The sequence below is a fragment of the Panthera onca genome, chromosome B4 (assembly GCF_046562875.1).
Source record: "Panthera onca isolate mPanOnc1 chromosome B4, mPanOnc1 haplotype 2, whole genome shotgun sequence".
Taxonomy (NCBI): domain Eukaryota; kingdom Metazoa; phylum Chordata; class Mammalia; order Carnivora; family Felidae; genus Panthera; species Panthera onca.
In genome coordinates this window covers 75987527-76001246 of record NC_138345.1, presented here as the reverse complement: position 1 = coordinate 76001246, position 13720 = coordinate 75987527, and the positions used below count along the sequence as shown (strand labels likewise).

At 41.0% G+C, this 13720-nt stretch overlaps 1 protein-coding gene across 3 annotated transcripts in view; it reads right to left on the bottom strand.

Moving 5' to 3' along the window:
• Positions 1 to 596: 596 nt before the first annotated feature.
• The window catches only part of SPATS2 (spermatogenesis associated serine rich 2), a 139516-nt gene continuing 126392 nt past the window's right edge, over positions 597 to 13720 (bottom strand). For all 3 annotated transcript variants that reach the window (XM_060657728.3, XM_060657730.3, XM_060657729.3), the window contains 5 exons: positions 11116 to 11174; positions 7458 to 7567; positions 4394 to 4496; positions 2899 to 3113; positions 597 to 1836 (listed from right to left, as the gene is read on the bottom strand). In XM_060657728.3, the coding sequence (XP_060513711.1) occupies positions 1525 to 1836; positions 2899 to 3113; positions 4394 to 4496; positions 7458 to 7567; positions 11116 to 11174 (799 nt within the window). In that variant the 3' untranslated portion in view covers positions 597 to 1524. The remainder of the gene's footprint in view (positions 1837 to 2898; positions 3114 to 4393; positions 4497 to 7457; positions 7568 to 11115; positions 11175 to 13720) is intronic.

Genomic DNA, 13720 nt, shown 5'->3' with positions numbered 1-13720 from the left:
TCTCTCTCTCTCTCTCCCTCTTTCAATCTGTTCAACCAACCTGAACCCTGGCAGCTCAGCTTCAGCCAAAGAGCCAAGGGAAGCCCTGAGGCAGCTAAGTTCTGCACCACTGCCACTTACAGTCTGGGCTTCAGACTCGGGAGAACAAATGCTGGAGAAAGAAAAAGCTCTGCTGTTGCTAAATCATAGATGCTGGGGGTGGGGGCGGGGTGAGGGGTCTGGCCCCACTGCCACCTGCTACATGCAGGAGCTCAATTATACCGTTACACTCACTACTCCTGTCAAGGGACAGGCAGTGGAGGAGAGGGGTTGCTCGGGAGAGCTGCTGGCAGCTGTGGTTTTTCTCAACCGGCAAGCTTCCTTTGGAAAGTCACTGTTCCCTACACTAGGAATCTTTTCCCACAAGGAACAGCTGCATTTGCTCATGCTGGCTTCCGCATTTTCATCTGGTTCTGAAGCTAAGCAGTGGACAAATGACTTAGGTCTCTGACATCCTCATTTAAGCCCCGAACAAGCTGTCCGGGTGACTTCTACCCCACGAGGCCCAAAGGAAACCAGAGAATGAAATGAAGTCATTTGCTGCCGTGAAACAAATGTGGGAACATTATGCAGTTGTTTTTATTTTTCCAACTATAAAGACTGGCAATTTGTTGATGGGTAACACCTTAGATTAACACTAATTATATTGCTATAAATTTGGTTGAGGATAAGAATAGGATTCAGGAACAAGGGAGAACAATAACAACAAAAATCTTCAAACATTCTTGAAACAAAGAAACACTTTTTTTCCCCTTTAATTAAATGCTTCTTTCCCACAGACTTCCCTAGACTGGTTTGCAGTCTAAGGCCATAGGAAACGAGGCTTTGGGCATTCTGAAGAGACTGCAGATTAAGCTATAGCGCCAAGCAGGAGACTAAAACCCTGACCTGAGTGTGTCAATCTTAGGCATGTTCTGGGAGCAGAGGCAGATTCTCAAATGTTTCCCAGCGTTCCTTCCTTTTTACCAATTAAATTTCTGCTTCTCTGGTTAATTCAATGTAGTACACAATTCCCTTGCTGCCTTTCCTGGTTATACTGTTGTGTAGAGGGAACCTGCCAGGAACGTGTCGCTTCTGCTTAGGCTGCAAAGGCAACTGGACTAGTTCTGATCCATCTCCTCCTGAGAGCCTCAACAGTAGGGAGTTGCTGAGGAAGGCCTCTTCGGGGAACTGAAAGGTCGGGTGCACTGGGAAGAACATCGCTTACCCTTGGGAAACCTGGCATCGGTTGCCTGTGATTCCTGGTGGAAGTGACCAATCAGACTCAATCCGTACCATTGGGAAAGGTCAAGGGAAAGAACAGCTTCCCCTCCAAAAATGGTAAAGAGGAAATGAGGAGAGAAGAAACCCAAAATATTCAGAATGGCATAAAAAGTGGTATGTGTAAACTTCTTTTTGTTATTACATCTAACTATAAGTTTCCTAAAGTCCAGTTACCAAGTTGAATTGTGTGGGATAGAGGAGAGAGGCCAGTTGGAGCTGCCTTCAAGAGTTCACAGCTTCAAGCTGAGAGGTCCTAGGTTTGCGCTGGGGGAGCCCCTTTTTGAATGAGGGCTTGGGGGGGAAGGGCTCCATGCTGGCTCCAGTTCCATTGGTCCCTGCAGAGTGGGCCTGGCCCCGTTCACTAATGTTTCCTGATGCCTGGGATGGAGCATTCTGATACCTGGAACTAGATGAATACCATGAGCTATTTCTGTAACGACCCACACTGTCATGTCGCGCTTGGTTCATGGGGTCATTCGACTTTTGGCCTTGTGGCCTGTAGCTCTGTCCTCCTCGTCTGTTCCCCGGCAATACCTGAGGATAAAAGAATACAATGTTCAAAGAACTCTGGCATTATGGCACTCTGTCTGTTCCAGTTCAGCTTACAGGAGTATTCTTAAAGCCTAAATTGTGGTATCCCATAGTTGGGACTCAGCTCTCTCTCGAGACTCCCAGAATTCTGTCAGCCAATCCAACTTAGCCCACTACTCCAGAATTCATGTATCTTCCACTATTTTACCCCACCTTTCATCCCTAGGCTCTCCACTGAAGAGGACTTCACTTTTCTTTAGCTGGACACAAAAAGAAAGCTAAGGAGGAAGAAAGAACACTCTTGGGCTGTTACAAGCCCTTTACTGGGCAAGTATCTTATCACATGCCTGAACTCTGAGGACTGTAAGCCATTTGTAAAGATAATGAACACCTGGAATAATAAAATAAACGTCTTTACAATCTGCTTGGCTATACATTATGAAGCACAGATTAAATCATGCTGCTGTGACATTTAGGACATCTCTCACATTACAACCCAGAAAGCTTATGGCATGTGGTTTTATTTTTGTCCTCTACTTCCAATGTAATACCAGTTCTGCAGGATTGCTAACAGCGCTGCCTTGGATTGCTCTTGTGCATCTTCTTCAAACCAAGAAAAGAACCTCTGGATTATGCTTCAACTCTCTGGTGTTTGCCCTCCACCCCACCAGGTTCACTCTCTCTCCCGGATATTTGACGCGGTGCTCCTAGGGAGCTGCTGCTTCAGATGCACTCTGGTGAACCTGCCACTGTGTACTCATCTACCTCGAGATGGGTGCATGACTCCCACAGTGACTAATTACCAGGCGATACTACCTACAATAGCTAGGACTCCCGCCAACATCAGAAAGTCAGCAGTCTTGGCAACAGGAAGTCTAAGCTAGCTGGTGGTTTGGAACAGAAGTACCAAATGCTTTCTCGGGAACTAACTGGGGCTGGAGGGATTCAAAATAGGTGTGGAATGGCCATAAAGAGAGGAAGGTAATGTACTGAGCTGTCAGCAATTAAACTGTGACAGTCTGGTAACTTTTCTCCATAAGTGGCTTGGTGTGGAAGCTAGGTTACCTCTCGATGAGGCTGGTAGGGCCGGCCACTGGAGTTTGCTATGGGTGCAGGAGTCTCTCCTGGTGCCGAGTTTTTCTTGTTAGCACTTGTAAGGCTGGGAGCAGAGGCACAGGTGGAAGAGGAAGCGGCAGAGGCATCACACGGGCTACTCAAGGACATAGATGGAACTGTGCTGCATCGGGATCTGGTTGAGTAGCTGTTCTTTGGATGGGACACTGGACAGAAATAGGAGAAATAGGTTGTCATAGGACAGAAGAGCACGATGGTAAGGTTTTCCCTATTTCTCCACTTCACGATAAGCAATTTGAGACAAAGAACTGTCTACTGGAGTAGTTGTAAAGATAAGCTTATAAATAAAGCAACAGGAAGCAAAATCTCCCTTCTGCCCTCTTCCTCCACTCCTTCCAAATCCCTATTGCTTTTTTTTTTTTCCTTTCAAGTTTTTATTTAAATTCCAGTTAGTGAATCCCCCACTGCTTTGTAAAGGAACTCTTAGAGGCAGGAGAACAGCGTAAGATCGGAGTAGTCATTCCCCCACCAACTCATGACTTCTCGGCATTTCCTACTAAACTCCTGGCTGCGGCTCCAGCAGCTGACTAAGCCTAGGAACAATAGTATGGGCCATATGTTCAGTTTCCTATGAAGGAACATTCTGAAGTACAGACTTCACAAAGAAAGAAAAAGGTAAATAGAAAGCTAAATCCCTTTTTAAAAATTTGAATGATGCAAGGTATAAATAATCAGGATTAAATATGAACAGAACTAGTCTTTATAATAAACATGTATCTTCCCAAGGTTCTTTCTGCAAAAATAATCCTCAACTCAAAATATCTGAAAAATAGTAATATATTCACTTCAAATTTTGTCAGAATTCAATGGCTTAAAACTACCCCTTACTTTTTTTTTTTTTTTTTTTTGGTTTTAAGTCTGGTCTAATGTTGAGTTCACAATCACTGCTCTAGGTCCAACCTTTCACTTTTATACTGACAGAGAAAGAACAAAGGACCTGAGCTCAGGGTTTGACTGGTGTGCCCCATAAGCTCTCACCTTAAGGACACCCCCCGCCCCCGGCCTTAAAGCTATTATTTAAGCACCTATTATGTGCCAGGAAAGGTAGGTGTTATTATCTCCATTTGGGAGAGGAATAAAATAAAGTTCTGAGAGGTTAATGTAAAGGCAAGGATTCCAGCTCGGTCTGACTCAGAGCTCCCGCTCTTTACACTATGTATCACACACAACTCAACCCAGCAGAAAAGGATGAAAAAATAACATTGCAAATTTAGGGAGCCAGAAAATGCCCATCCTTTAAGCTCAAAGAATCTGCATCCTGTGACTTCTTAAGTATCTCAGAACTGCTTTTCACAAAAGCATACAAAAACACAAGAGGCATTAAAGCAGAATCAGTGGAGAAGCCAAGCCAAAACTTCAGTCTCGGATCAGGAGACGGAGTCCCCTCCTCACCATCTCCAGCGCCCAGAATCTCTCGCCATCCTACCTTGTCCAAATGACTCAATGTCCTTCTTCAGCGTCTCTACATCACAGGTGAACCGAGCTACTCGTCCCAGGTCCTCATCGTATTTACGCTCACTAACAAAGTGCTGGAGAAAGGACAAAGAAAAGCCTCCGGGTGAGACAGGTGATATACATGGAATCCATGGCTTCTTATAAACAGATGAAAAAAACTATTTTCCATTGTCTTTTTGTTGCTTCAAATTTTACTAAATGGCCATCATATTGCCTATGCCAGGTGACTGATGGAATTCAGCCATTTTGCTAAGGTTCAAAGGTAAGTCTGTTGGGGAGCTTTATGAAATGCTACCTGATGGCCAAAGCCCATCAGAGATGATGAAGAGAAATTGTAACGAAAGAAGAAAAAGTTTCCAGTAGAGGGCCATCTTTCCACTGTTGGCTACTCTCCACATTGTTCCATTTTATACAGAAGCAGAGGCAGCAAAAATGCTCGTACGTTACAACAATGATTCCATGTAAATAGAGGGCTTGGTGTTCTTTAATAGGAACCTCCTTAGGCAACCCACTTCATCCCTTTATAAAGTAGGATTTGTTAGTCCTTGAAGTGGGGACAACTTCTTGAGATGGAAAATCATTCATGTGAAAATCCAACCTTGCAAATGAGAAGGGTTTATGCTGCAAGTAATTTAATCCTTTTAAGCAGACTGAGCTGAGACATAACCAACCCCTTGGGTCAAAACTAACTATCATGTCAGGAATAAAGTGCTTCTGGGGGTGTTTTTAAATAAACAATTTCCAAAGTAGCCTGGAATCTTTTTTTTTTTTTTTTTTTTTTTACCCCCAGATGAAAAGGAGGCAAAAAGGAAAAGTTAAAGGCCTACATATCATTTACAAGAATCAAACTCCTCAGAACAGTCCTCTAGCAGGTGGTCTAATTCCACTTTGGATTTTCAAGGGGTATAATCAAAAACATCAGAATCCTTGGGATGGATCTAGAAGCAGTAGATGGTAAAGGAGAAATCAAAATTCCCTGTGAACCCTGAAGTCCTGAGAGTACACTGTGGCTCAGGAAAGCACATGAACCTCTGTAACATAGAGCCTTCAGACATGTAATATCAGTCTGAGAGTAATTCTGAAACAAATTCTAGGGTTTGTTGAGCCAGAGACATAACAAGAATGACGGAAATAACATGATCTGGAAATAAGACATTTAAATTGCACAGCACCCACTTCAGTACACTGAATATGTGGAGAGAAACAGATCCTTAGTCAGCCTGCAGAAATATTTCTAGCAGCTTTTCAACCACGTGGGAAGGAGAACAGATGAAGCCTGTGAGAGCCAGGATTCTCATCTAATTCCAAAGGGGTTTCCGGCTTCTCCCAGATAGTTGAACAAGACTGACTGGCATCTTCATGTCAGTGAAGAAGACTTTCTATAATTTTTAGTATTATAGTTCTAGTTAATCAGAAATGGTAATTTCATACTGGCATCGTTGTGCTATTTCACCCCAATAGCATCTAATGGGAGAAGTGAAAGACTGAGTGTGAAAGACTGGGTCAGAACGATAAGGATACCTGGAAGGTCTTAGATGATTTCCCATCTAGGTTTTTATTTTACAAAGGCTGTTATATAGCCTGTGCAGCAAGTATTCCTCTTAAGTATGGCAAGAAGTCTCATGTGTTCAGAAAGAGCAGAGGTTAGGGCTCAGGAGTAGGAACAGCCAACTCCTCTTCTTCACACAGCTAACGGTTTATAAACAATTATTTAGAATTCCAGTGTCCACAACTACCCGCAAATATCCCAACGTCTCTCAGGTCTCCATGCTTAGTCTCAGAAACATTGTTCTTTATATAAGAATTTTAAATGTATGAGGGGCGCCTACGTGGCTCAGTTGGTTAAGCATCTGACTTTGGCTCAGATCATGATCTCACGGTACGATTTGAGAGTTTGAGCTCTGCTGTTGGGCTCTGTGCTGACAGCTCGGAGCCTGGAGACTGCTTCAGATTCTGTGTCTCCCTCTTTCTCTCTGCCCCTCCCCCACTTGTGCTCTGTCTCTCTCTCTCTCTCTCTCCCCCTCCCACTCAAAAAAGAAATAAACATTAAAAAAAAATTTTTTTAAAGAATTTAAAATACATGAGTGTCGAACCTAAGAATCTTCACAAACAGATACAATACAATCAGTATCTCAAGTTGCTCATTTTTCTCTTCTAAAATCAGAATCAACCAACCAACCATTTCAATATTTACTGAATCCCTACTACATGCCAAGGCACTATGCTAGACACTGGAGGCACACTGGTTCCTGCCACTGTAAAGTTCACAATCTAGTTGGGAAGACAGATCAGTCAAATGCATATAAAATGATAACTATGCTATGAACATACAAGATAGGGGGCATGACATGAAAGTTAAAAGGACGAGCAGGTCAGTTATCTGTGTGCTGGGAGTAGTTGGGTGGGGCGTTTTGTACAGATCAAAAAGCATACATATAGCCCTCCAGCAGGAGGGAAGAGACTATGTTTGTGGGAAGGAGAAGCAAAGATGGCCAGAGAACAAGGGGAGTATGGTGTGAAATAAGATGGTGGCAGAGCCGGACCCTGCAGAGCCCTTAGAGGCCGTGTTAAGGATTACAGTCTTTATCCTAAAAGCAGTGGGAGGTTTGAAGCAGTTTAATGAGGTGTGAGAACAGATATGGAGAGCTGGGAGGGCAGGGCAGTGGCAGAATAGACGGGTGGAATCAGTTAAGAGGCCATTACAGAAGTCCAAGCAAGAGACAACAGTAGCTGGATCACGATGGTGGTGGTGAAGATTGAAGAGAAAAGGTCAGATCTGAGATTTGGGATGAGGTCAAACAGACAGGGTCTGCTGACAGATTTAATATGGGAAAGGAGAAATTCCTAAGGCTTCCAGGTTGGACACCTGGATAGATGACAGTACCATTTACAGAGAAAGGGAACATGGAAGACGGTTAGCTTTGAGAAGGGAAGATCATGAGTTCAATATATTAGATATGGCGATGAATTATGGAGATTTGCTGCTTCAGTCCCTGAGGGTAAGAAGAAAGGCAGAAAGGAGAAAGAAGTTTTACCTTGATATCAGCTCTGAGCTCAACCAATTGCTCCTCTGACATTCGAACAGCCACATCAGTCATCTTCTTTAGAAGTTCGGCTTTCTTTTGTCGGCTGAGCAAAATTTCCACTGTGGAGGAAAAGAGAGTAGGACTCTTATCTTCTGCTAAATAGGATAAAGGAGAATTGGAAATATGGGCCTTGCAGTACATATTTGAACAGCCAAAGGCTTAGCTGCCCACCCATCCAGAAAATGAAAATACCAAAGGTCCAGTTTCCAGCTTCTTGAGGGACTCTGAAGGCAGTTAAATGGTAAACACTTTTTATGAATCATAAAGACTCATAAATCATTTGTTATTTCTCTTTCTTCTCTTTCCAGTCAAAAAATTTTTTTTAATCAAGAAACATATAAATTAAAACAGAAATAGGTACCCAGGGTAAAAAAAATTCACCTAGAATAAATGGGTATAAAATGAAAAGTAAAAGCATCCCCCCTACTTCTGACAGCAAATATCTCTCTCCCTTCTTTCCCCTCCTTACAGATAGGAGTATGTCATATATGTGGTCCTTTCCTTTACCTAAGCTATTTTTACTTGACATACCTTGAAGTTCATTGCCTATTAATACGCTGGCTCTCCTTCACTGTTTAACAGCCACATGGTTTTCTACTACTTCGGTATACTACAATTATTTACTAAGTCCCCTAACGGTGGATACTTAGGTTGTTGACAGCCTTTTAAGAAGTATAATCTTTGGCATGCTCCCAGATGTATAACTCAGATATGGCCACAGAGGATAACAGACAATATGAAAAAAAAAAAAATCTCTCAGAGCAGAGAACCAGGGGTTACAGAGGATGTGAGCCAAAGAAATCCTCCAAGGAAGCAGAACTAGGTGCTGCCATATGAACGAAGGCATTATCTCTGCCACAAGGCCAGGGATTCTGCTACTCCTGCCCAGTACAATTTGATCATTGCTTTTCCAGGTGGGAACTTTTTACTCTAATTATGCTCTTCTTTATATAATATTGGAGGAAGGGGCATTTAACTTTTCCTCTAGTTCATGGGACCCCAGACCACAACATGCCATTTCCAGATCTGTTGAAAGATCTGAAATGACCCCGAAGCCCTGGACTTTCAGCTAAATATACTAACTAGATGAGACTTTGGAGGTGTTGTCATTGAGGAGGAGAGGAGTGTGTTCTCATTTTTTAAAAAAGAGGATATCGGGTAGCTGAGGGGTGGACAATAGCAAAAAGACTGTTAGCAACTGCATATCCATTCTCCTCTTTTTCCTATCGGAAGTCCAGTGTTTTGGGTACCAATCTGCTTAAGTAAAAATCTACATTTCCTGGCTTTGCTGGATAAGACAGTCGTGTGATATGGTTTAGTCACTGAGATCTAAGCAGAACTCACAGGGCGAGGTTTACAGGAGTCCTAGCCAGCATGTAACATATTGCCTCTCCTCAACTGGAGCCTTAGCAGGGATCTTTTGACCATAGGTACACTCTAAGGATGGCTGAGTATAAAGACAGAGAAGCTCGGGTCCCTCATGTCATTTTGGAGACGCCCTGCCAGCCCCGATCACTTACCTCTGGATTTTTCATTTCATGAGAGAAAGAAATAAACTCACATTTATTTAGGCCACTCTGTTGCATGCAGTCAAACTCAATTCCTAACTGTTATACATAGAATCCTGTAACCCACTTAGAAATCAGCCAAATTTATGTTAGAAAATAACTAGAATTTTCCAAGAGCTACATCAGGTATTCCAGAGAGTTGAATGCCTTTAGCAAGTTTACTTATTATCCTGATTGTCACGGATATACCACCCACGGGCTGCCCTCCCCACATGAGCTTAATTAATAAGCACACACTTTCCCAGTAAGTGAGGGATATGCCTACAAAAATTTCTTGACACTAAGGCCCAATAGTTACAAATGATCTACTGGTCTGGCTCCCAAGATAAAACCTGTCTGCCATTTTGTGTCAAATCCATTTGCTCTCAGGAATCTGCATTCTAGGATTCTAAGACAAAACTACAGATCCCATCATGGAGGAAATGTGTCACGTCAAGAACTCCACACAAATCAGTGGACCCAATTACACAACTTTGGACAAGACACATTTTCTCCAAAGGACTCATTTCTTCATTTATTTAAAAAAAAAAAAAAAAAAAAGGAAAACCTAATTACCTCATAAGGGTAATATGAAGATCATAGAGAAATGAATGAAAAAACTCTGAACTGTGAAGTACTATGAACATATAAATCAATAAAACTATTAAACGTGTAAGAAAAAAAAGAAGCACCTTCTTGACAGTATTGGTAAATGAATAATTACATTTACTAACACTGAGATCCAGGATTTTAGCATGAAAGAAAGGAGATACAGATATACAACTGACAAAATTAAGTAAAACTGTAGCTCTTAATTTGATAACATAAGATTTGCCATGAATTGATAATTGGTTGAAGCTGGACGGTAGCAGTTAATTATATTAGCCATTTTGAAATGTTTGGCATTTTCTATAAAAGATATATTTTTAAAAAGCACCTTCTCAAAAGTAAGGACTACGTCTTCTTACTAGCTTTATTTGAAACTTTATGCTCAAAATAGAACACACAGTACACGAATGGACTGAAATGGTCACATTTAGAAATTTCAGGATATACCACTCAATTTAAATGAATCTCACCTCTGAAAAACAGTGGACAGCACCTATTCAACATTTCAGGTCAAAACAGATCAAAAGAGAACTCAGCTCAGTGCCTCCTCTGGCCCATGAGCATAAACACAAATGGTTTAATTGTGAGTCATCACCTCAACCTATTGCCATTCGTACCAGTCTGAGAGCAGGTTAAAAGAAACAACCCTCCAAATTACAAATCTAGCATTCAAAGCATGAAGGTCAAACCTGCTGCTGAAAAGCCCACATCAATGCCATTGTAGAAGCTGTAACAGATACTCCCTTCTTTCCATACAGCTGTGTATCTTGTACCTAACCCTCAACAGGAATGACAAAAAACAGGTATCTGGTTCTTTGGTTACAAAACCCCACAAATTACCCAAGTTAGACTCTATTCCTCCAGAATCTATTTTAGTAAGCTTTCATGGAATCCTAGTCATGGTATCCTAAACCCTCATTTCATTGACTTCCTCTATCTAATGATAACAGACACGGAGTGAAGACTGTTCTACAAACTGAGAAAACCAAGAAAGTTCTCAGATAGGTAATGACAGTGATGCATACACTAAGTTGTGGGCAAGCTGGTGAAGTTAACTCTGATTATGCCAAACATTTTTTTTTTCCAAGTAGAAAAAAAAAACCCAATGGAATTATTCAATCACTGGAAGTAAAACCCAAAATAAGACAAAACCCAGGCACCTGGCAAGGATACTTTATTTTCCTAAGATGATGTTGTGGTGGCAAATACCATGATGCAGTCCCTCAGACATTGAACATTCAAAATATTAACATTCAAAAATATTAAAAACCAGATTCTTGTAAAGTTGTTTCACCTGACAGGATTCATATGCCAGGGCAGTACAGCTTCTCAAGATTCTTCAAATAAATATATAAACTCCTACAGTGACATTTATATTGAGCTTTTGTTATGAGGGTTGAAAGGCAGATAACTACTAACTGGTAATAGCTTTAACTACAGATCAGTCTTACTTGCTTCAGCTTTCACTTTGTCCATTTCAGCAAGCAATGCCACTTCTCGATCCATTAAACTAGGAAAAGATGACAAAGGGAAAAAAGGTTTGATCAGAAACTCAAACAGAAATAGCACATTGTTAACAGAGGAGACAGACTTATGAGTTGGTTCACTGAAAGCATACTACAAAGTAAACCCTGTGTGGACCACATACAAATTGTCTTACCCTCAGCAAAGGACATTTTAAGGATTCCAATAAATAGACCTAATTCCCTTTTGTTTCTTTTTTTTCTTTAATTCCCTTTTATTTCTGTGTATTACAGTAAACCAGTAGCTAGAAGTCCAAGAATTGAGAACCAGTAGGTGGCAGTAGCGAGCTACAGAACACTTCTAGCTAAACTGTGCTAAAGCAAAAGTTCTGGAAGTTACGTATTTCCACATACAAAGTCACATATTTTTTATTTTATATTTTGGTCTATAAAATCAGACAGCTTTGCTTCTAATACATTTTACCAGGCAATATCCGTACTAGGGCATGGTAAATTTATCCACAATTAGGATTTTGTATATTCTCAACACTTTACCACAGTTGCACCAAGTCCACTGGCACTTTGGTCTATTTTGTCAAAGGTTTTATTTAAACTCCAGTTAGTTAACATACAGCATAATAGTAGTTTTGGGAGTACAATACAGTGATTCAACAATTCTTTTTTTTTCTTTTTTGATTCAACAATTCTTATTTTTTTAATGTTTGTTTATTTATTTATTATTTGTTTATTTATTTATTTTTATTTTTCCGAGAGAGCACAAGCAGGGGAGGGGCAGAGAGAGAGAGGGAGACACAGACTGCAAAGCAGGCTCCAGGCTCTGAGCTGTCAGCACAGAGCCCAACACAGGGCTCGAAGTACCCAACCTGGAGATCATCACCTGAGCCAAAGTTGGACACTTAACTGACTCAGCCACCCAGGTGCCCCTTGATTCAACAATTCTGTACATCACCCAGTGCTCATCACAACAGGTGTCCTCCTTAATCCCCATCACCTGGTCAGCCCATCCCTCCCCTCTGGTAACCATCAGTTTGTTCTCTGTAGTTGAGTCCGTTTCTTGGTTTGTCACTCTCTCTCTCTTTTTTCCCTTTGCTCATTTGTTTTTGTTTGTGGCACTTTAGTCTTAAGGAGGCAGAGTAGTTAAAAGACATATATACATTGTGCTGGTTTCAGGTAAACATTTAATAATCCAGAAAAAATGAAATCAAAGGTTTCTGATAGGCTTTCTACAGAAAATGAACGTCAAATGGGTACTGAGAATTTTCTCCACTGCAAATGTAAATGGCACGTAAAGCTTTCTATGTTCTTGTAAAAGAGCCCACTACCTTCAACATATAGAAAGACAGTAGTTTGCCTTAGTCTGCAACCTCTGGATACAAGTAATTTTCCTTACTGTATCAGTTTTACTCAGTGGTGAAATAAAAATCTAAAATTTTGATACTTGCCCAGACATGAAATGTTCCAACTCTCTTTGAATTTTCTATTCATTCTGATTTCCCCTTTTGCAAAGGAATAGATCTACAGGGTTAATAAAAGTTCTACTCTTGTTTCTGATTGTAAAACTAATCATATATACACACATACATAAACATATACGTATACATATATATGAATGCTGACTCAATTTAGCTCAATATTTAGTGATGTTAGCAGAAAGTAGTTAATACAGGGACTATAGTGTGAGGTATACAAAAAAAGATAAGGCAGGGTCATTTTCTCAAGGAGGAAATTCCTTTATATGAAGTGCCAGAGAACACAGGTTTGATAAGAATTATGTATGATGTGGGGCACCTGGGTGGCTCAGTTGGTTAAGTATCTGACTCTTGGTTTCAGTTCAGGTCATGATTTCACAGCTCGCTGAGTTTGATCCCCACCCTGGGTTCCATACTAACAGAGCAGAACCTGCTTGGTGTTTTCTCTCCCTCTCCCTCTCCCTCTCCCTCTCTCTCTCTCTCTCTCTCCCTGCCCCTCCCCTGCGTGCACGTGCACACTCATGCTCTCTAAAAAAAAAACAAAAAAAAACAAAAAAACATCATTATGCATGATGTTAATAAATAGACTTGTAATGAAACAAATTTGGATGGCATATTAATCCAGAAGCACCAGACAAGAGAGAAGATCCAACTATTGTAGGGTAGCAATACTCTGCTAAGAAAGCATTCTCCAAACCTTGGCAATACTTTGCTCTGAGAACTCTAGCAGCATTTGGAATACCTAAAAGCAAAACAAAAGCACAACTGAGACAGGAGCTGCCAGGCCTCAATTTTGACCCTACCTCCTTTCTGTTGCTGAATCACCTTAAGGTGCAGACGCTGTGTCCACCAGATGACAAATTTGTCTCTGGCAAAGCTTGTAAAATATTTATTAAGACTTCCGCAAACAAGTAAGCTTTTTGCAGCTTACAATCTTTATTATGAAAAAGTAGAATGTCACATGACACGTTTAGCAAGAAAAAAAATTCTGCATCATCACAATCAGACTTTTCTGTGGCAGTAGGAGCTACGAAGTACACTGTGTTGGATTTTTTCCCCCTGTAGGGATGACTGGAATCCATTTAAATAAAGTTTGTTTTTTG